This window comes from Rutilus rutilus (genome assembly GCF_951802725.1).
Source record: "Rutilus rutilus genome assembly, chromosome: 1".
Lineage (NCBI taxonomy): Eukaryota > Metazoa > Chordata > Actinopteri > Cypriniformes > Leuciscidae > Rutilus > Rutilus rutilus.
Window position 1 is genome coordinate 10,185,184 of NC_140209.1, and position 23,319 is coordinate 10,208,502.

Sequence of the window (23,319 nt, forward strand, 5' to 3'; positions counted from 1 at the left end):
CAGAGTAAACACAATGAATGGCGACTGTAGAACGCAAAAGCCGAATCCCGGACATTTTGTGCGATATGCGATCTCAAAAACCCGGGCAGACTCACGGAGACTAGTAACTTTGCTTAGCTTTATTGTTTACAACTGCTCTCTAACCGGTAGGCGTGGCTTGGGAGTGGCCTCGTAGAGCAGCGAAGCAAGTGCATTCTGGGAGTTGTTGTCTTTCATCCACATGAGCCAAAAATACATTTTCTGGCTTTTCTCAGTCTAGAAAGCTCCAAATTCTAAAATAATTTCACATTTCTTCTACATAAATGAACCAATTTAAATACACATTCATCTTTCCAGAGGTGGAGTGTCCCTTTAAGAATCCCAGTTTTTTGAATCTGGGATCCAATAACGTGGGTATGGTCATCACACTTAAGCCATGTCCACACTAATACGTTTTCGTTCGAAATATTATTATTAATATTTTTCTCTCCGTTTTGGTCTCCCGTCCACACTGACACAGCGTTTTTATTAATGAAAGCGAAGCTTTTTGAAAACGCACTCCAAAGTGGATACATTGGAAAACGCCGTTTTCTCGTTGTAGTGTGGACTGTAGTGTGGACTGTGAAACCGGTGGTATTTAAAACCGATGACGTAAATTCAGTCATATGACGCATATTGTACCAATAGATATTCATGTTTATATCAGTATTGTGCCTGTTATGTGCTGTTCACTTTCACACTGTTGCTGAAAATATTCTACATTGCACACTCTTCATATCACAGTCCTGCAAAGATGACAGAATTTACTCACATTTGCTGTCCTGTGGCGAGACATGAGAGCAGTCGCGTTTTAGACCAAACATACGGTGACCGCGTGCGACCTGGACCGCATCACTGAATAATGAGATATATTTTACTACATAAAATTATCCTGTCAGAAGAATTGCGCGATAACTTCATTATTTATTTTTCCATCTGAATCATATCAGTGATCTTTTGTGGGGTTTCACGCTAGTGTGGACGGAGAGCGTTTATAAACAAAAACGCCGTTTTCAAATGTATCCGGATTAATGTAGAGTACTGCATGTTCCCTGACCCTCTGTACAAGGCTGTCACCCACATACCTGAGCCTGTCACTCATACTCCAGGGCTGTAGGAGGGGTGACGTCAGTCTTTAGAGAGGTCAGGGCTGCCCCCACTGGCTCTCTCAGCTGACAGAGACGTTCCAGCATGTTACAAGTGCTGTTCCAGCGAGTGTCCACTTCAGTTATCATTTTCAGGACTGGTCTCCCCATCTGCTCCTGTACTTGGGCCAGTCTCTCTTTTGCTGTAGTGCTGGTTTGGAAATAGGTCACAAGTTTCCTACATTTAGATCGTACGTCGTTGAAGCTACTGATGTCATCAAAAGATTTCCTCACAATAGGGTTTAGTGCATATCGCATGCCTAACATTCAGTGATCTTCCACATGCTATCATGTTGGCTGCAGCATCAGTTACCAGGCACTTCACTTCATCCTTTATGCCCCACTCCTCCATGAGCTTGATATGTCCAGTAGTTCTCAGCAGAATGGCTCTTAGGGAAATGCTCTACACCTAGTAAAATAGTGCAGAGCTTGTCATTGTCATCTATAAAAGGGCAAGTTACTGTTTGATAGGCATCCATGTTTAGGGATGTCCACATGTCCAAGGAAAGGCTTATAGCCGCAACTTTCTGCAGCTGCTCTCTGGCCTTCTCCTTGTGTTTATGATCAACCATGACCTTCAAAGCCTGTGGATAAATATAAATGCAGCTACTCTTACTTTCAACTTGTTAAATAATGATGAACTGTTTTATTAATCACATACCTTTCGAGTTGGGATAACATAAGTGGGATCCAACACATGCAGGAGCTCCCTAAACCCATCATCATCCACAATGGAAAAGGGTTGGGAGTCCGTGATGACCATGTTAACCAGGGCCTCATTCACCATTTCTTTTTTGGAAATCTATAATAAAATAAAATGCAGGTGTATTGTAGGAGCCTAAAATATGATTTAAATAATGTTCTTTTTATTATTATTATTATTATTATTATCAATAACTTTGACTCCTGTGTGGATTGTTAGTAGTCTGTGCTTGCTCATGCAGTGCTCGATAATGCCTGAGCATGGAGGAGGTGTTATTGCTGTATGTCAGCTCCTTTAGGCACAGCAAGCATTTCACCTTGAAACATAAATGAATAGACATGAAATATAATACAGCCATATAGTGAGGATTAGTTTAATATCAAGACAGTAAAAAAATAAATGAATCATAATAATACACATACCTTATTGTGAGCAACCATTTCAAAATGCTCCCAGACAGGGCAGGATTTCCTCTTTCTTGCTGGCTCCATTACAACTATTAATAATTACAATATACTAATATAACCTGATATAATGTAATAATATACAGCCCTAACACATATATATGACACAATAACAACGATGACACAACTCTCTAACTCTGACTCTCTGACTCTACAACTGCTTCTTCTCCTCCTGCAACACCCACAAATCCACAAACCGAGGCCTCGTTTGTCATTAGTCGTGATTTCCACGTTAACAACACAAGCCTGGAATCGCGGCTTCATCTGGCACGCCCATTTTTTCTCGACACAAGCTCCGACGCCTCGGTTCAAATGTCACACCACTACACTTCCCCTTCACTTCCTCTTCTGGTCTCCTCCTTATGTGACCTCACACACTCCTACCTAACACTAACCTGTTGCTGCAAGTTAGTAATAGAAACCTTTTCAGTAACAAACTAATTTTATATCTAATAATGTAATTATTTTATTTCTAGATTTTAACGTCATGTGGGAAACTGCTAAAAGAAAGAAGTGAGACTAACAGTAATTCTCTCGTGTGCAAAAGTAGCCAATAAACTGTTCAGAGCAGATGTGTGTTGAGACAGTGTGTTCACAGTATATGCACTTCTCACACGTTACACACACACTTAAAGCAACACTTCACTGTGACATCGTGTCACTAAACAGCAACTCTAGCAGAATTTAAACACTCATTTGATGAGAGGAAGTGAATAACCAGAGGAGGAGCTGATGATGTTTAAAGGAAGAGCTGTAACTATAATAAAGAGGAAGACTGACAGAAACACAAAATGGCTGATAAGTGTGATCTGTGTCTGCTGGGACTGATCATTCTCTCTTCACTTCTCACAGGTAAAGAAATCTGTATTTTCTCTAAAGACATTGTAGGATTGAAAATAATCCAAGATATTTGAAATGAACAAAGACGTTTGCTTTACTGTTTTCCACCCCCTCTTTCCTCCACAATGACCATCTGTGGTTCCTAAAGACACAGAGGGGCTGATAGTGATCACTGTAGGCCAAGATGTGTGTACTTCAGGGTAATAATATCTGCTTCTCGGATGAACAGTGCTGTTGTTTTTAGACAGCATTGATAAAGTGAATTCAGTGGTAGAAAATGGCATTGTGATCAATGATACTTTCACCCCGGTGATGCCGCTTGTGCAACCGGCAAAGAGAATAACGCTTTCAAACGTGCCGCCGTTCATTAAAGATGAAACGTTGGAAAGAGAGTTGTTGAGGCATGGTAAAATCATGTCAAAGATTAAAAAAGTCCCAATGCGCTGTAATTTTCCCATGTTGCAGCATGTGGTATCTTTTAGAAGACACGTGTACATGATTCTGAATAATGAAAATCTGAAAATGAACTGAACCTGGTTATGAAATTTAAAGTTGATAATTTTGGTTACGTGATTTTTGCGACTTCTAGTATAATGAAATGCTTTGGTTGTGGGAAAGAAGGTCACACTATTAGGGCATGCCCAGATAAAGAAGTACAGAGTGCAGCTCAGGATAATGTGGCAACTGAAGGGACGAGCGCCGACAGTGATAGAGCGCGTGATCCCAAACCCGCTGCGGAGAGCAACGGTAGTGAAGATGCGGAGATGATGGAGGTGAATACTATGGTAATTGACGATGCAAATACGGTGGTAAATGGCGTTGTAAATACCGTGGTAAATGCGGTCGTAAATATTGTTTCAAATGGTGGTGAAGGAAAAGATAAATCAGTACAGGAGAACAATGTTGCTGCTGTTGTGGCTGAGGCGGGTTGTGATGATTTGGATATGGCGGAGGATGAATCTATTTTCAAAACCCCCGTAATGAAAAGAAAGACAAGCAAAAGAGGGAGAAGGAAAAAAGTGGATGGTAACGGCTTAAAGGAGAACTCGGTAACTCTAGCGAACTCTAGTCACTTCTTCGCTGATTTTCCCTTTTGTTGTCGCATGTTTTCCCCACGAGCTCCCCTTACAGCTGTGGGGGGGCGTATATTTCACAACACGGTCGTAAAAAACTCACTTGCGGCGGCCTCCTCCCCCTCTCTACAGCTGCTCATGTGCGTTTGTTTTGATCAGAGCAAGCCAACTGTATCGTGTGGAGCTATGTCTACCGAGGTGGGTAATCTGGTAATACATCATACATGCGTGTGTGTGTTTATGTCGAATTGCCGTAAAGCAATTTGTGTTTCGCGCTCGTTCTCGTTCTAGTTCTCGCTTCTCACAAGACTTCCGATTTCTATCTTGCCGGGACGGTAGTGCCCAAGTTGCAAGGTTGGTTTTCCGCCTGGGAACGCTGGGGGGAGCGGGGAAAGTCACCAATATCACCAGAACAGGTTGTTTAACCATCCAAATGATTTCTAGACAGTTTTATTAAGTTAAAAAAAGTTACCAAGTTCTCCTTTAAACGTTGAGGAGGTTGAAGTCGATTCAGACACTAGTTGTCTTGATGAATCTGCTCAGGGAAGTGAGTGTGAGTCTTCAGACTCTTCTGTGGCTGTGCGGAGGTCAGGAAGAATATATGTTTATACTTTGGAGAAAATAAAGATATTTCTACAGAACATGAAAGGGGTGAAAGTATATTGTATATTTTGTATAAAGTGTATATTGCGAGACTAACCAACCACCCGCCCCAAAAAACTTGGGGACCCCCCATAAGACTTGACACAAGGTTATTTTAAATTAAATTGATACTTTATTGTCAAATTGTCATACTGAAGAATACATGTTCATGGGTGGGGATTTTAATTGTACTGAAAATTACAATTTAGATCGAAATCATTCAGAGCCACACATGGCGTCACAGAGAGCGATGGTTAAGCTTAGTAATGCACATGATCTGTGTGATATTTGGAGAGTTTTTAATGGAAATGAGAGACAATATACTTGGGCACAGACAAGAGAAAATTCTATTTCATTGGCCAGGCTTGACAGATTTTATTGTTTTAAACATCAATTTAATATTGTTAAAAGTTGTGATATAAAATCAGTAGTTTTTTCTGGTCATTCTATTGTCATTGCTACTGGTTTTATTGCCAATATAAAATCTAAAAGTGCGTATTGGCATTTTAATGTTTCTCTTCTTGAAGATAATTTTTTTAAGGTGGTTTTTTGTGAGTTTTGGAAAACTTTTAAGGTTTAGAAAAAATGTTATACCTCAATTCAACAATGGTGGGATTGTGGGAACATTCAAATACAGCAACTGTGCCAACAATACACATTCAATGTATCCCGGGATATTGCAAGATCATTGGAAGAATTAGAAACTGAAATTGTGAATAGTAGCCTAGCTGAAGGTCACCTGCCGATGAATTGCAGGAAATCCACCCTTACAACATTTAGTGGAATTAGTCTGGAAAGAGTTCATTTGAACATGCTCAGTTTATTCTTGCACACATTCACGTTGTGATCTCAGAGTTGTGTATTGATACACACAGATCATACTGTATTATTCCTGATACTGGACATAGTGTCACTCAAACATCTGATGATGAAGAATTATCTTCATATTAAGAGTGTGTCAGTGATTTGAACAGCTCTCTGATAAAGACTAATAGTTTATTCTGGAGAGTGTGTTGTTTGCTTTAAATGAGGAAAAAGACTATGATTTAAAACTAATAAGTGAAGCTGGTAATGCTGTTTGTGGAGTTGTTTAATCCTCCTCTGCTGAGATCTTCAGAGATTTAATGTCTTTTATCTTCAGTTGATTTAATCTAATGCTGAGTTCACACTGCACGAGTTTAGCCCCGAATTTGTTACTGTCAAAATGTGGCATTTTTTTACAGCAGTTTTTTACAGTGGCCACATTTTGCAAGTAACATGCTGTTTTCCATTAAAACAGCAATATAACCTAGAAACAAATGCATTCTGGGAGATATTTGTCTACAAGTGAGTTAATTCAGACACTGATGAACACCTGCTGTTAACAAGCAGAATCACTGAAGGAAAGAGGAACACGAAGAACAGAAAAAATATGAAATCAACTGAAGATAAAGACATTAAATCTGTGAAGATCTCAGCAGAGGAGGATTAAACAACTCCACAAACAGCATTACCAGCTTCACTTATTACTAACCAGACTTATTACTATTTCTGTCAGACGTCTACAGAAGATCTTATTAAAAGGTGGCAGAGGTTTAGATCATTTGATGTCACCATGATGGTGATCAGTGTTTGCTTTAGTTGGGCTCTGGACCCTTGACTTTTGAACATTAGTTTTTCTTTGGCTGCGGTAGCTTTGTCTTTAAATACATTTGCTATTGCAAAAAAGCTGAAAGACAACAGGATCAGATGACAATGGCTGTTTGTTAATGGTCACAATCATCATACTGTGGCACGGATCTCATTTATTGTCTAATGTATTTTATCAGCACAGTTTTTTTACAGTGTGTATTTTAGTCTTCTGCTTTTAATGCTGGTATGTTTTATGATTTCATTTATTAACATATAACATATTGATCAATGAGATCTACTGTGTTTCAGGAACCAGTGGAGTGGATGAGACTGATGTGTTCATCAGTTCTGGTGAAAATGTGCGTCTGTCCTGTAATAATGCTCTTTCTGACTGCAAATCTAAAACTACATGGATCTACAATAACAGATTCAGACATTTAGTAGTAGTTGATCTGATTAAATTAGGGATAAAGAATAAAGACACAGAGAGACATGAGAGACTGAGTCTGGAGTCTGACTGCTCTCTGAACATCAAGAACGTCAGAGAAGAAGATCATGGATTATACATCTGCAGACAATATGTGAATGGACAGAAACAAGGACATGATGCACGTGTTTTTCTGCATGTTCTTCATGGTAAGTTTATGATTATGTGGTCAATTTAAAATTCTCACTTTAAACTCTGATGATGATTGAAGAGTCTGTGATTTGTGTCTTGTGTTCAGTTTCAGTGTCTCCATCATCATCATCATCATCATCATCATCATCATCATCATCCTCACAGACTGAGATCAGTCCAGGCCGCTCTGTGACTCTCTCCTGTCAGTTGTATTCATATACTGGATTCTCCTGTGATGATCTGGTTCGTTCTGAGGGATTTGAGCTGTTGTGGGTGAATCAGGCTGGTGTTGATCTGAAGACAGACTCCAGATCAGAGCATGTGAGCGGAGTGGAGCGGTGAGAATCTCCGCTCATCGCTCACTGAACTGTCCACCCCTCCGCTCCCCCGCTCAAAGCTACATCAGGCCGCTCCGCTCATTTTCGCTCAGCGCTCAACCCAGTTTGCTTCGCGCTCCACTCAAATCACCCCCCGCTCGCTCCAAAAAAGGAAAAAAAATCTACATGTAGGCTATATTACTTGTAGCGGTCCCCAACCTTTTTTGCGCCACGGACCGGTTTAAAATCAGACAATATCAGACACGGACCGGCCTTCAAGGTGTGTGGCGGATAAATACAACAAAAATGATTAAAATGATACGACTGGCATAAAAACTGGGGTATTTTTTTAAATATCCTATAATAATAAACGTGAATCCAATGTGTAGGCCTACTCGCAATTTTATTAACAGCGTCCTCTAACATCGCGCAGGCAAATGAGAAAGTCTGAAAACAAACAAAATGCCCCCCAAAGAAATAAAATCTCTATGTTTTCAGTGCTGATGCGTTCACGTAACATGTAAGGGCACCTAAAAGCTGTCACAACTAACCGGCAAAATGATTATGAATATGTAAAATATAGCAGAAGACATTTAAATTTTTTTTATGTCTGTCGGCTGGAAAGATGCTGACTCGTGATCTTCGCAGTAGTGAACGCGCCTGAGAGAAATGCACATTTCATACGGGAGAGCAGTCTGTTTTCTTTCGTTTTGAATTGTTCTGTTTAAAAGTAGACATTTCAAGCTTTATATATATGTCTCAGGTGTGTGAGGCAAGTAGGCTATACGCTGAGTTTCGGTTCATTCATGAGACAAACTCCAGGTTCACGCCGGCGCCTTCGTATGGTGGTTATCTATTTTCTAATATATTTCTAATATTTAATAATATTAAATCCAGACAATGGTTGATGAAACCTTGATTAAAATTAAGATACAATTAATACAAAACGAAATTAATTTTAAAGACAGGCTTTGTGCTTTCTGTTTGAGGTCTGAGTGAAAGTTTTAAAGCAGTCTTAGTGCCGCTTTCAGAGCGCTCACGTCCGTAACGGAGAACTGTCCCGTCCATAACATTTTTTTTTTTTTTTTTGTATTAATTTTTTAAATAAATGTGACTTATAGTCCAGTGCGAGGCTAGGCCTATGTTTTTTCTTCTTCATGGCGCATTTTTTGACTGATGCGCCTTATAGGCTACTCCGGAGCGACTTATATTGATAGGCTACACCTGTATGAATTCTCATTTTACTTTTTGAACTCCATTATTGAGCCGAGTTTTGCCTGAAAATAGTCTACTGTTGATGACTGTGCAAGACAAATGGATTCAGGGTCAGGCTTGACTGAGCATGCTTCAGACTCGTGGTGTGAGCGGAGCGGAGCGAAATTGGAGCGGGAAATGCGACGCTCCGTCCTTTTGAAATTGCCGCTCTGCGCTCTGTCCAAGATCCGCCCGCTCGCGCTCCCCGCTCGCTCCCGCTCCACTCCGCTCACATGCTCTGCTCCAGATATCAGATATTATCATCATCAGATCAATATCCCTGTATCATCATCACTCTGACTACAACACTCCTGAATGAAGATAACAACAGAGAGTGGAGATGTCAGCTTACTCACAGAAATCAACTCGAGACCTCAGTCAGATACACTTTCAAGTATTCAGGTGAGAAAACAGTGTTAGAAGACCCTCATAATGTCAGTAACACTAAGGTCTATCAGTATCACTGAACCAGAACAAACTGAGGGAACAAAAGCTTCTTTGACTCTCACAGAAGAGTAACTCAAAGCATTGCTTCAAACTAATGAACTGCAGTGAAGTAACTGTCCGAAACGTGATGCTGGAAATAATAAAGGAATTGAAACTTGACAGTGAAAGAATTAACTTTGTATGTAATATGATGATCAAAGTTAAAATATGATGGTCATATTGTACAGTATTAATCATGTGAACTAACATTCATCTTCACAGCTCAAGCTGATTCAACGACAGCAGTGAATCCAGTCCACATCACACACTCTCAGGATCCCTCAACTATAAACACACACGTTTCTAAAGGTACATCATCACTGTCTTTCTCATATCAGTGCTTTTCAGTGCATAATGCTAGAGTTATCTTCAGTGTTAACTCATCAAAATATGACTGTCATATTCTACAGTATGATTTTTACATTGAGTTGTTGTTTTAGTTTCATTTCATGGACTTTTATGGTGTGTCCCAATTAGCGTACTTATGCATATTCTAGGACATGTTTAGTATAAACAGTGACAGTAGTGTGTTCATTTAACACTCCGGTTCTTTCACTCGATTCTCCCAGAAAGTGTCACATGAAGACGATATGTTGAGCTCATCCATGCAGCGCATTCACTGTGGTATAATGATTCAGTTTGACTCCCAAGAAAAAGACGATGCTCACCCGACTGGCCAATATGGCCCCGCCCATGACACAATTTTCACAGCGAAAGCAAAATCCTGACACGAGAGCAAAGAAAAGCGTTTTGAGAGAAACACTCTTTTTTTTTTTGAGAAAATGTTTTCACACTGATAGCAAAAAATATATATTTGAGAGTTTTTTTCAAAGTATTTTGAGTATTTTGCCGTGAAAACAACAGAGACAGAGTTTTTGCAGCTTGTCAGTTGAGTTGCCCTGTTTCCATGGTAACTCCCTCCACTCCTGTTTAAATGCTACTTGAATGTTCAGCGCAACACATAAAACACATCGAAGTTATGCCGAATTTACATGAATATACTTCTAGAATTAAAACATAAAAAATATGGATGGAGTGAATAAAAAAAAAAAAAAAATGTCCTGAAACTTTATTTATTTATTTATTTATTTATTTTTTAAGTGGATAGTAGGCTTAATATAAATGGAATGAGAATATGCCATAATACAATAGCCTCAACATGGTGTAGAAACAAAATGTGGCCAAGTACTGTATAAATATACATTGTTTCTATTTTGTATTAAAAATGTTCATGGCCCCTTTAAGAAATCTCTCTGTTCTCGCTACTATTCACTGGTAGAGAAGCATTTTCACTGTACAGAAGAGCTCCATGTTGTTGTGCGTGCATCGATCAGGGCCCGTATTCACAAAGAATTGTAAGGCTAAAAGTAGCTCCTAACTGGTGAATTTAGGAGCAACTCCTAAAAATAATGGGCGTGTCACTCGTAACTTTAGGACTCCTAATTTTTTTGACTAAGAGTAATTCACGAAGCATTTTAGCCCTAAAAGTAGCACCTAAGCCTGGGACAGCTTAAAAGAAGTCAAGAGGACTCACTAAGACCTATTCACAAACCGCTTTTTGTGGCATTTCACGTTGTGATGTTTTGAAATGCGTGCGGCGGCTACAGGAGCTTCCAATCGCGAGGGAACAATTTTGCATTGGGCATTACTAGGGATGCAATAACGCCACCACCAACAACCAAAACTAGGCTACTCATTGCATGTAAACTAATTGTAACGTTTGATTGTGAATCAAATTAAAATGTTCTTCTCTTTGCAAACGTAGGCAGAGGCATATAGTGACAGATTAATTCAATAATGTTGCAAAGATATTGCATCAATCCATATGTTTCATTAAGGCTACTAGGCTATTTGTTTTGCCTTACTCTTTATTCATTTAGGCTATTTATTCAGTTATTCATCATCTTCCGTCCTTCGCACTACTTGTGTAGCGCACGCATTCTCAGACCTGTCACCTGTCAATCATCATCGTAGGGGAGGGGTTTGGAATCATTCCCGCGTTACAATCATCAGCCAATCAAGGTGGTCACTTCAGTCAAGCTCGTGCATGAGTAATGACGTCATCCATAGCAACGAAGACTCACTCTTAGTTTAGGAGTTGTCATTTTTCTTTACTAAGAGTAGGTCTAAAAGGCGTTGTGAATAACTTTTAAGAGAAAACTCCTAGCTAAAATCTTTTAGTGCGATTTAGGAGTACTCCTAGTGGTAAGATTGTCACATGCCTGTCCTGTCTTGTGCTGCACATGGGTGTTTTGTTATTTTGGGCCATGTGCTCATGTCATTGTCTGGTCCCTCCCACTCGTTATCTGATTATTGTTTGAGTTCTCCCACCTGTTCCCCCTTGATTAGTTTCCCTTTATTAGTTCCCTCTTGTTTGCAGTCTGTGTCGATCGTTGTCTATGTTTCCCCTGTGTTATGTTCCTGATTATGCCTGCCTTGTTTTCCCCCACGGGGAGTTTTTGTTTGTAGTTTTATTTTGTTTATTATTTATTAAAATCCTTACCTGCACTTGAATCCTCGCTTCACTTTTTGACCATCCGTGACAGAACGATCGACCCAACGATGAGGATTCAGCGGAAGGATTCACTCCAGCCTCCTATTTCCTGTCCGCAATATGAGCGCATAGTACGTTTCAGCACTTTGAGTTCCCTTCGTCAGATGGGGACTAATGTGAGAGAGTTTGCCGTGAAGTTCAGCACAGCTGCAGAAGGACTGGGGCTTGGTGTTGAGGCTCTTAAGGACTTGTTTAACTACGCCCTTGATGAACCCATTGACTTCCTGATAATGAGAGCATTGGAACGTCTAACGTTTGAGGAATTTGTGAATTCCTTGGAGCGTCACGGTAATCCTCCTGCTAAAGAGGTCCCAGTTCCAGGGGTCCCAGTTCCGGTGGTCCCAGTTCCGATGGTCCCGGGTTCGGTGGTCTCGAGTCCGGTGGTCCGGAGGCGGAGGAGGAAGACTTCCGGCCTCCCCAATGGCCCGGAGGCCGTCCCCTCCGAGCAGCCCGCTGTCGTCCCGGAGGCCGTCCCCTCCGAGCAGCCCGCTGTCGAGCCTGGGTCTTCGGACAAGAGGGCCGCTGCAGAGAGTGTTCACGTCACGTCTGCCTGGCCTGTGTCTTCGGACAAGATGGCCGCCACAGAGACTGTTCACATCACGTCTGCAGAGCCTGTGTCTTCAGACAAGATTGCCGCCGCCGAGCCGGTGGTGTCTGTTCCTGAGCCAGAGCCAGTGTCTGTTCCGGAGCCAGAGCCAGTGTCCGTTCCTGAGCCAGTGTCTGTTCCTGAGCCGGAGCCGGAGCCAGAGCCAGTGTCTGTTCCTGAGCCGGAGCCAGAGCCAGTGTCTGTTCCTGAGCCGGAGCCAGTGTCTGTTCCTGAGCCGGAGCCAGTGTCTGTTCCTGAGCCGGAGCCAGTGTCTGTTCCTGAGCCGGAGCCAGTGTCTGTTCCTGAGCCGGAGCCAGTGTCTGTTCCTGAGCCGGAGCCAGTGTCTGTTCCTGAGCCGGAGCCAGTGTCTGTTCCTGAGCCGGAGCCAGTGTCTGTTCCTGAGCCGGAGCCAGTGTCTGTTCCTGAGCCGGAGCCAGTGTCTGTTCCTGAGCCGGAGCCAGTGTCTGTTCCTGAGCCGGAGCCAGTGTCTGTTCCTGAGCCCGAGCCGGTGGTGCCCGCTCCAGTGCCCGAGCCGGTGGTGCCCGCTCCAGTGCCCGAGCCGGTGGTGCCAGCTCCAGTGCCCGAGCCGGTGGTGCCAGCTCCAGTGCCCGAGCCGGTGGTGCCAGCTCCAGTGCCCGAGCCGGTGGTGCCAGCTCCAGTGCCCGAGCCGGTGGTGCCAGCTCCAGTGCCCGAGCCGGTGGTGCCCGCTCCAGTGCCCGAGCCGGTGGTGCCCGCTCCAGTGCCCGAGCCGGTGGTGCCCGCTCCAGTGCCCGAGCCGGTGGTGCCAGAGCCGGTGGTGCCAGCTCCAGTGCCCGAGCCGGTGGTGCCAGTTCCAGTGCCCGAGCCGGTGGTGCCAGCTCCAGTGCCCGAGCCGGTGGTGCCAGAGCCAGTGCCCGAGCCGGTGGTGCCAGCTCCAGTGCCCGAGCCGGTGGTGCCCGAGCCGGTGGTGCCAGCTCCAGTGCCCGAGCCGGTGGTGCCAGCTCCAGTGCCCGAGCCGGTGGTGCCAGAGTCGGTGGTGCCAGCTCCAGTGCCCGAGCCGGTGGTGCCCGAGTCGGTGGTGCCAGTTCCAGTGCCCGAGCCGGTGGTGCCAGCTCCAGTGCCCGAGCCGGTGGTGCCAGAGCCAGTGCCCGAGCCGGTGGTGCCAGCTCCAGTGCCCGAGCCGGTGGTGCCCGAGTCGGTGGTGCCAGCTCCAGTGCCCGAGCCGGTGGTGCCCGAGCCGGTGGTGCCAGCTCCAGTGCCCGAGCCGGTGGTGCCAGCTCCAGTGCCCGAGCCGGTGGTGCCAGAGTCGGTGGTGCCAGCTCCAGTGCCCGAGCCGGTGGTGCCAGTTCCAGTGCCCGAGCCGGTGGTGCCCGAGCCGGTGGTGCCAGCTCCAGTGCCCGAGCCGGTGGTGCCAGCTCCAGTGCCCGAGCCGGTGGTGCCAGCTCCAGTGCCCGAGCCGGTGGTGCCTGAGTCGGTGGTGCCAGCTCCAGTGCCCGAGCCGGTGGTGCCAGTTCCAGTGCCTGAGCCGGTGGTGCCCGAGTCGGTGGTGCCAGTTCCAGTGCCCGAGTCGGTGGTGCCAGTTCCAGTGCCCGAGCCGGTGGTGCCAGCTCCAGTGCCCGAGCCGGTGGTGCCAGCTCCAGTGCCCGAGCCGGTGGTGCCAGCTCCAGTGCCCGAGCCGGTGGTGCCAGCTCCAGTGCCCGAGCCGGTGGTGCCAGCTCCAGTGCCCGAGCCGGTGGAGTCTGTTCCAGTTCCCGAGCCGGTGGAGTCTGTTCCAGTTCCCGAGCCGGTGGAGTCTGTTCCAGTTCCGGAGCCGGGGGAGTCTGTTCCAGTTCCAGTGCCTGAGCCGTCGGTGCCAGTTCCAGTGCCTGAGCCGTCGGTGCCAGTTCCAGTGCCTGAGCCGTCGGTGCCAGTTCCAGTGCCTGAGCCGTCGGTGCCAGTTCCAGTGCCTGAGCCGGTGGAGTCTGTTCCTGTTCCGGAGCCGGTGGAGTCTGTTCCAGTTCCAGTGCCTGAGCCGGTGGAGTCTGTTCCAGTTCCTGAGCCGTCGGTGCCAGTTCCACCGCCCGAGGGGTCGTCTCCGCCGTGGCCGCCCGAGGGGTCGTCTCCGCCGTGGCCGCCCGAGGGGTCGTCTCCGCCGTGGCCGCCCGAGGGGTCGTCTCCGCCGTGGCCGCCCGAGGGGTCGTCTCCGCCCTGGCCGCCCGAGGGAAAGTCTCCGCCCTGGCCGCCCGAGGGAAAGTCTCCGCCCTGGCCGCCCGAGGGAAGGTCTCCGCCCTGGCCGCCCGAGGGAAGATCTCCGCCCTGGCCGCCCGAGGGAGAGTCTCCGCCCTGGCCGCCCGAGGGAAGGTCTGCTCCGCCCTGGCCGCCCGATGGACTCTCTGCTCCGCCCTGGCCGCCCGATGGACTCTCTGCTCCGCCCTGGCCGCCCGATGGACTCTCAGCTCCGCCCTGGCCTCCCGAACTGTCCATTTTCCCTGCCCCACCCTGGTCTGTCCTTCCTGTTCCCCCTGTTTCACCCTGGTCTGTCACTCCCGCCCCGCCCTGGTCTGTCCCTCCCGTCCCCCACCCTGGTCTGATGGAGCGTCTGGTAGCCGCTCCGTAGGGAGGGGGTAATGTCACATGCCTGTCCTGTCTTGTGCTGCACATGGGTGTTTTGTTATTTTGGGCCATGTGCTCATGTCATTGTCTGGTCCCTCCCACTCGTTATCTGATTATTGTTTGAGTTCTCCCACCTGTTCCCCCTTGATTAGTTTCCCTTTATTAGTTCCCTCTTGTTTGCAGTCTGTGTCGATCGTTGTCTATGTTTCCCCTGTGTTATGTTCCTGATTATGCCTGCCTTGTTTTCCCCCACGGGGAGTTTTTGTTTGTAGTTTTATTTTGTTTATTATTTATTAAAATCCTTACCTGCACTTGAATCCTCGCTTCACTTTTTGACCATCCGTGACAAAGATAAAATGCTTTGTGAATACGGCCCCTGATTCACTGCTTTATGCTATCGTCTTTCTTAATGTATTTGGATCACACGTGTGACGAGTGAACCTCGTGGTGATTGGTAAAGGTATTCCAATTAGTTGTACCATATTTTGGTTTGTTATGGAGTAGGATAATAGATTTAAATCTGACATATTGCGGTGCATTCCACTGTATTTAGTGTGAATGGAGTTATTTTAATTATGTAATGTAATATTTTAATTGAGGCAAAAATAACATAAACACGTAAAAGTCCAAAAACACACTCAAGGCTTTTTAAACCAACCCTGTTCTGGCCGCCTTCTAACTATGGGCTGTCATTATAGTACAGCCAATTCCCTTATAAGGTCAAACTTTGGACTTATCCTAGTCCTTCATTAACATATGTTTGCAGAAGCACATATTCAAAATATCTGTTTTATTTTCACACCTATTTTATGCAACACACACACAAAAGCTTTATTTGGTAAGTTTTTTTATCACAGCCCTTTTGGCCTTTCTCTAGTTTCACACATTTTCTTTATCTGAGGCAAATGATGTTCACCGTTACCCTTTAAAAATACATGTGGCCCTAAACATGTTGCGACCACACACACACACACACACACACAAACACACACACACATAACACCTCTAACAGTGACCCTTAAGTTCGCAGGTCAAGCTCAAATGCTTTAAGTAATTTGAGGTCGTCCTGCAAATTCAACACATCCTCATTTGAGTCATTTCAACCATAAAACTTCTCAATGTGGATTATTTTCTTATTTAATCGTCTGATAATTTTTATTAACTGCTGTGCGACATGTTGTCACGGTACCAAAATTTCAGTATTCGGTACCAATACCAGTGAAAGTCCAATTTAATTTAGATTAAATTTACATATATTAAAGTGTATATCGTGTTTTATTTGACTTGATTGTACTTTTATTTAAACCAAAACTGCGTTCATATTTAATTTTAAAAGGGCTTTTTAAATGTGCTAAGAGTTATCCAGCCAAGAATAAGCCTAGAACTGCTTTTCTGACGGACTGATATGAATGACATAAATAGGGATGCACTGATACTGATACCAGTATTTGGGTGTCGGTCCGATACTGTGTTCGTAAAACTACCCCGATACCACTTTAGGGGCCGTTCACATATCGCATTTTTTTGCGCGTGCAAAATCTTTATTTCAGATATAGGCTATGCCGCGGCGAGATGAAAACGTCTCAACAGGTCATGTGACAAAAACCTTTCCGTAACAACATCGAAAGCTTGGCCGAACAGCTGATCATAGCTGTACAGGGCGGCTTTTTATTTCTCATCTCCATAAATATATCTAGTAGTAAAGCTAATGCAAGGGCTAGAAATAAATTCTTTGCTGATACTTCATCATGGAGAGCGCAGTTCACACCGCTTTCTCCTTCTTTCCACAAGCGCTTGCTCTCCCGCCGTCTGTCATTGCTGTGCAACCATGAACAAAGGCACGCCTGGAAAAACGAGTGCGTTATGTGGCTCTTTCCTCCTTTCTTGTCAAGAGTGGATTCAGAGTCACCGCATCAGTAGCGCCGCCGGTCGCCATGTCTCAGTGTTTTTATGAAGAGAACACAACTGTGTAGCTTTTGGACTGCGCATCAAGAACTGGATTAATCCTGTACTTCGGTACCACCGGTACTTATGAAAAGCCGGTACCATAACGGTTTAATTTTTTTAGTACCAACTTGGTACCGAAGTACCGGGTCTTTTGACAACACTACATACACTCATTGGGAGCTGAGTCCCGCTAAAATGAAAATCCTGTGTGAAGCTCGAGTATTATGTGATGATGATGTTGTGTATATATGGCATTATGTGTTGAACTGAACTAACAGACGTGATCCACAGATCCAGGAGAAACTTTAGTCTGTGTGACTGCTGGATCATTATACAGAGGTACGACACGTTCATTTATACTGACAGCTTTATAACATTAAACTATCAGTCAGTCTGTAAAAGCTTCATCAATAACTGTTGATAGTTGAATACCCTTGACTTCAGTCATGTACAGTTTCTCTTCTTCCTCTCATGTTTCCTGCAGTGATTGTGATTATTGTTGAGATCGCAGTGTTTGCTGCTCCTACTGTGATTCTTCTTCAGATCATCTGTGCAAGAAGAGCTGGTGAGTTTTGAGCCGCACACAATCTGATGATTCACACTCATCTGATCTGGAACAATCTGCAATCATGATAAAAACACATACGAGAGGTCAGTCAATGCTTTTATTTTGCAGGGAGGAAGGACTCGAAGCACCCAGAGGAAATAGAGATGCCGACAATATTAGAATAAAATACTGATGAGTTTAGAGCCAATCTGCAGAAATATTTACAATAGCAAAAACTTACAGAGGATTGTTCATCGTTTTATTTTCTTCTCAGAAAACAGAGAAACTCTGATCACAATGGAGAAATAGTGACACGAAGTTTAGATTAAATTTGATTTTGCTTCATATGTAAACTGCTTTAAATATAATATTAAATACAGTAAAGGACAGACTCAGACTGTATAATCTCTCTCTGTTCTGTGTGATGGAGCTGATTTGGTGATTCTTGGATCTTGTCTGTTCATCCTTTTTTTAGCATCTTTTTTTTTTTTTTTTTAATGAATAATGCTAATTTTCTTAATAAATCCTCTGCAATTGTGTTTAATGTCTCCTTTCCTGAGATTTTTTTAAAAAATATGGTGATTCCCCCTCATGAGATCGTAATGTATTGTAATATAGAATAGTAAGTGTGAGTATTAATGGGTCAAGTGTTGATGTAAAAGAAGCGTTTCAGTCGTTTCTTGAAAGTGGCTTAAAGGTAGGGTAGGTAGGATTTTTATAAAAAACTTTTTTTCAAATTTGTTTAAACTGTCTTTATATACCGATACATAATTAAAATGTAAGTGCTCTGAAAAAGAGAGTATAAAAATCGAGTGACTGTAGACCTTTTAATCTGCAATAAACACAGCTCATTATTTCCATTCGAGATGAAACAATTGATTGGTTTGGGCGACTGTCACTCACTCTCGCAACCATGGCTACCACCCCGTTGCTACAAGATCTGCCCATATGCGCGCGCACCCGTATGATTTGAGGAGTGCAAGAGATGCGCGGAACCTACGAAGAGTAAAATTATGGCAGAGAAAGAGCATTCAAAATTCAAAGCACCTGCATATGCAGTCAGCGAAGGCAAACAAGGCAAAAACTACTTCCTCGGACCCTGGTTGCCCGCACTCTTGAACGACCTCCTCTTCTTCGCCCTCGACCCCGGACCTGTCCTCGAACCGACGATGCGGTACTTGTCACCGGACTGTAACGTTAGTCCTCATCAGAGTCAACAATGCTTTCATCATGGAAGCTCTTACATGCAAAACACCGTATATGTTATGAATCTTACACGAAATTTACCTTCATCACAGTGTAACTGATGGTAATGGAAAAACGTGTATCAATGCAACCTGTTTTTAGCTTTGTCTTATAAATATAGCTCGTTACCTATAAATATAGCTCGTTACCGAATCAAACTTTACCAGTATCGATATGCTTGCTTGATAGTGAGTACTAAAATAAATCTTATTTGTTTATATTCATAGTGATAAAGTTAGGTATTTTATTACATGTGATTCTGACATGATGTCACTGTATGTACTGCGCTCCTTCCTCTCCACTCATCTCAGGTAATAAATGCGTCTTCCAGCTGAGCCTGAGCGTTTGGCGTCGCACGTTCATGTGTTTTGGGGGCGTGGCTTTGGAAGGAGCTCAGAAGGGAGGGGGTGGAGTGAATGGAAATAATGAGCTGTGTTTATTGCAGAATAAAAGGTCTACAGTCACTCGATTTTTATACTCTCTTTTTCAGAGTCAAGTCAAGTCAAGTCAACTTTATTTATATAGCGCTTTTCACAATACAGATTGTATCAAAGCAGCTTCACAGTATTAAATAAAATAGTACATCAGTGTTAGTTTCTAGTGTAAAACGTCCACGTTTGGTAATGCTGATCAATAGTATTGTTGATTGATTAATTAAATTAAGTATCCCCAACTGAGCAAGCCAAAGGCAACAGTGGCAAGGAACCGAAAAACTCCATCAGGTGACCTAATGGTGTCCTAAAACTCCATCAGGTGACCTAATGGAGAAAAAAAAAAACCTTGGGAGAACCCAGGCTCAGTCGGGGGCCAGTTCTCCTCTGGCGTTTATGAACTAGAGACCCGATTTAACTGTAAGATTTAAAATATTATATAAATGCCAGGCTGAAGAGATGCGTCTTTAATTTAGTTTTAAACTGGGAGAGCGAGTCTGAGCAACGAACAGTATCAGGAAGGCTATTCCAGAGTTTTGGAGCTAAATATGAAAACGCTCTCCCTCCTTTGGTGGATCTGGATATCCTAGGAATGACCAAAAGCCTCGAATTTAGTGATGGATGGATTTTTTTTTGAGGATGCAGGACAACCAACTAATAAAGCATTACAGTAATCTAGTCTCGAGGTCATGAATGCATGAACTAACTTTTCTGCATCAGAAACTGATAGCATATTACGTAGCTTAGCAATGTTTCTAAGGTGGAAAAAGGCTGTTTTTGTAACATATGAAATATGATTTTCAAAAGACAGGTTGCAGTCAAGTATAACACCCAGGGCCCGTATTCATAAAGAATCTTAATGCAAAGAGTAGCTCCTAGTGACAAAATTCTAAGACAATTCTTAGAAATGTGGGCGTTTACTCTTAAAATTAAAGAAAAACTCCTAGTAAAGAAAAAAGTAATTCAGAAAGCATCTTAACCCTTAAAAGAGGTCTTAAAGGGTTAGTTCACCCAAAAATGAAAATTCTGTCAGTAATTACTCACCCTCATGTTGTTCCAACCATGTAAGTCTTTCGTTCATCTTCGGAACACAAATTAAGATATTTTTGATGAAATCTGACAGAATTTTGACTCCTCCATAGGCTTCCAGTGTGACCGAAACTCACCGGCCCAGAATAGTTATTAAAACATCGTTAAAATAGTCCAAGTAACTACAGTGGCACTACATTAAGTTTATCATGCGACGAGAATACTTTTTGTGCGCAAAAACAAACAAAAATAACGACTTTATTCCACTTTTCATTTCCTTCTCTCTGGGCCTCGTAGTGTTTTTGCGCTGCGCGTCTGTGTTGCACGTCATCACGCAACACTCACATGACCGGCGTCGACCAATAGTGAGCCTACGTGGTGACGTGTAACACAGACGCGCTGCGCAAAAACACTACGCAAACCAACTAGACATCCAGAGAGAAGGAAATGAATAGTGGAATAAAGTCGTTATTTTTGTTTGTTTTTGCGCACAAAAAGTATTCTCGTCGCTTGATATACTTAAGATTGAGCCACTGGAGTCACTTGGACTATATTAACGATCTCTTTAATAACTTTTCTGGGCCAGCAAGTTTCGGTCACACTGGAAGCCTATGGATGAGTGAAACATGGCTCAGATTTCATCAAAAATATCTTAATTTGTGTTCTGTTGTGTTTCTATACCGCTGTAACATCCGAATCCTTCTATAACAATCCCATAACCTATTTCAATCAAAGATTGTCCTTACCTGCTGGTTAAAGATGTTATAAATGGCTTCAGGGTCCTCGGCGGTGTCCGATCCAGTGCAGTCCGGGGTCCGTTTCACTGGGCTTTTGCTTAGTATTAATATCTTAACTATAACAAAGTAAAGATATCTCTAGGAAAAATCACTCTGAGACTTATTTTAAAAGTTTTTCGAATCACCAAAAATTGGTTTCGTTTTACTTAAGAAAAAGTTTCAGAACAATACAAAGACAATAAATTCAAAAAGGAAAAAATAACAGAAATGCGTATAGGTCTTCACCTCGAATTGCGGCCCCGAGCAACTGGAAACAAAACCTTTTATATGGTTTGATGGGGGGCCGTCTTAAACATTTAGGGCTGTCCCTTACAATGAAGCAATTCTTAGAAGAATAAAACAATTGATCTGGAATTTTCCATGACCTTAAAGCTGTTATGCAATAAGCATGCGTGTATAGGTTATCTCATCCGCACCACCTACGCTAAAAAGCTTAATATACATTTTGACCGTTACTTGGCCTGCAGGTGTTAAAACCACAGCTCGCTTCTCGCCTCATCTCTAACTGTGGGGAGGCATCTTTCCATCTTCTTGAACTGTGTTAAAGGTCAACTAAGCGGGCATAGCCTTAACACCTGTTGTTCCACTGAACTCACTCAGAGAGATCAAAGAAAACCACAAACACTGTGGTTGCAAAGCAAGCTTGCAACATGCATCTAGCGTTGCAAGCTTCTTTTGCAAGCGATGACACTTAAACTACAAAGCATTATCACAGGGTAAGTTTGCACTGAGTGTTTCAAACCTCTCCTGTAAACAGTATATTTCACAATTTGGACATTTATACTGATTCTCTAACATAACTCCCCTTACATTACTTAGTAATCTTTTATGCAATTTCTCCATCTGTCGGAGAATCCTCATTATTCGTCGACTTTGATATATGCTAGCTCGTTCCGTGGATGTTGGGTCCTTCTTCCTCTTCTCTGTTTTCTTAGCTTTATGAAGTTCTCTGGCGTGGTTTTTCTGGAGTCGTGCAACTAAAAGATCGTCCATAGATATCTCAATTTTGTCAGTTACTTCTGAAACATGTAAATCATTTAGGAGAGGTTCCAATTTAAGGGATTTATCAGAAGATTTCATATTAGAATCTAGCAACACAACACCCTCTCTTGAAATCTTATGGTAAAGACCTCTAGTGAATTGTGCTGTTTTTGGTAATCTGTCAAGAGGACAGTTAAACAACACAACAGTACCCCTTTGTACACTTTGGTATTCCTGTTCAACATATAAATCAAATAAATTTCTCTTACGTCTAAACAAAGTTACTTCATAAAAACGATTGTTAGACCATTTAAATTTAGGGTCCTGGTATCTGGGAGCCTCATGGATATAGTTATCATTTTTGTCGTCGCGATTCACACAGAGCCTCATTACCGCCTTTGAGAACCATACCCTCTCTGCCGTCTCCGGTCGGGATTTCGCCCGGGTTAGAAACAGCTCGAAGGTCTCTCCAGCCAACTGGCCTCCGGTCTCCTGGATCAGCACCTGAGGCATCTATAGAATACACGCGATTTATCAATGAACGCCAATCCATAAACACCCGATCCCACAGACATTGTTGTTTGTCTTAATGCAACCCCATCCCAAATTGTGAGTTCTTTACCATCCAGAAATTCTACAATTTGGAAAGTACATTTAGATCTCCCATCGTTTTCAGAGATCGATACCCACTGTCTTCCAGGAATACATAATTGCAACCAAAGGGGGAAGCACATATCGTCTAAATCTATCCATTCCCAATATAATTTCTGAGAAGCCATGTAATTTCAACTCATCTCTTAAACAAAGGCCTTCTCGAACACTCATACTCGTTACAAAATCCCAACTCCTTGTTTCGCCATGGAACCCATTCTGTACAATTTTGTCTCGGTCATTTATACAAAATTCACACCATCTTTGACCGTTAATTAATTCAAAGTACACTCGTCTTATTGATCTCCCACACTCATCACAATTATCTTCACGGAGATTTCTCTCCGTTGTATTCTGAATGTCATGTACGTTTTCGCTAAGTCGTCTGTTCTCCAAAATTTCAATCTGACGTGTCAGCTCCTGAGATTTGGGTAGACATTTAATTAGGACCTACAGATTTAAGATTGTTCCAACAGTCTTTGCAAAGTCTTATCGGCTTTTTCATTTTATTCCATCTATGAAAAAGAATTATAATTCCTAATAACAAAACATTTTCGCTGGGAATAAAAATTCCCAAAGTAAAAATACTCATGGTTAATGCTCCTACCAAGATCCACAACCGGGATTCTTTTCCATGTCGAAATATCAATAATCCAGTAAGATACATTGTTGTTACTGCGATTATTGCTATCTCGCACCATAGGGTAATTTCAGGTTTTTTAATTATTTTCATGGTTATGTCGATTGCTAGTTTACCCCCACTCAATAGATTGAGAGCTACGGCTCCTCGCATTTCCAATAATTTAGA

At 43.2% G+C, this 23,319-nt stretch overlaps 2 protein-coding genes across 2 annotated transcripts in view; both read left to right on the forward strand.

Annotated features, from left to right (window-relative positions):
- The window catches only part of LOC311287624 (uncharacterized protein), an 84,005-nt gene extending 65,799 nt beyond the window's left edge, over positions 1-18,206 (forward strand). The window contains exons 3-6 of the mRNA XM_084404564.1: positions 9,395-9,481; positions 17,122-17,169; positions 17,315-17,395; positions 17,507-18,206. Coding sequence (XP_084260690.1) covers positions 9,395-9,481; positions 17,122-17,169; positions 17,315-17,395; positions 17,507-17,562 — 272 coding nt within the window. The 3' untranslated portion in view covers positions 17,563-18,206. The remainder of the gene's footprint in view (positions 1-9,394; positions 9,482-17,121; positions 17,170-17,314; positions 17,396-17,506) is intronic.
- On the forward strand, positions 3,100-8,911 carry LOC311287658 (uncharacterized protein). The gene is made up of 3 exons (XM_084404659.1): positions 3,100-3,182; positions 6,806-7,132; positions 7,222-8,911. Exons 1-3 carry the CDS (start codon positions 3,122-3,124, stop codon positions 7,455-7,457), a joined length of 624 nt encoding a protein of 207 aa, XP_084260785.1. The 5' UTR covers positions 3,100-3,121; the 3' UTR covers positions 7,458-8,911.
- Positions 18,207-23,319: the final 5,113 nt, after the last annotated feature.

Coding starts and splice junctions, on each gene's coding strand:
- LOC311287658 (XM_084404659.1), top strand. CDS start 3,122: ATGGCTGATAAGTGTGATCTGTGTCTGCTGGGACTGATCATTCTCTCT. Junction 3,183..6,805: donor TCTCTCTTCACTTCTCACAG/GTAAAGAAATCT, acceptor ACTGTGTTTCAG/GAACCAGTGGAGTGGATGAG. Junction 7,133..7,221: donor TTTTCTGCATGTTCTTCATG/GTAAGTTTATGA, acceptor TCTTGTGTTCAG/TTTCAGTGTCTCCATCATCA.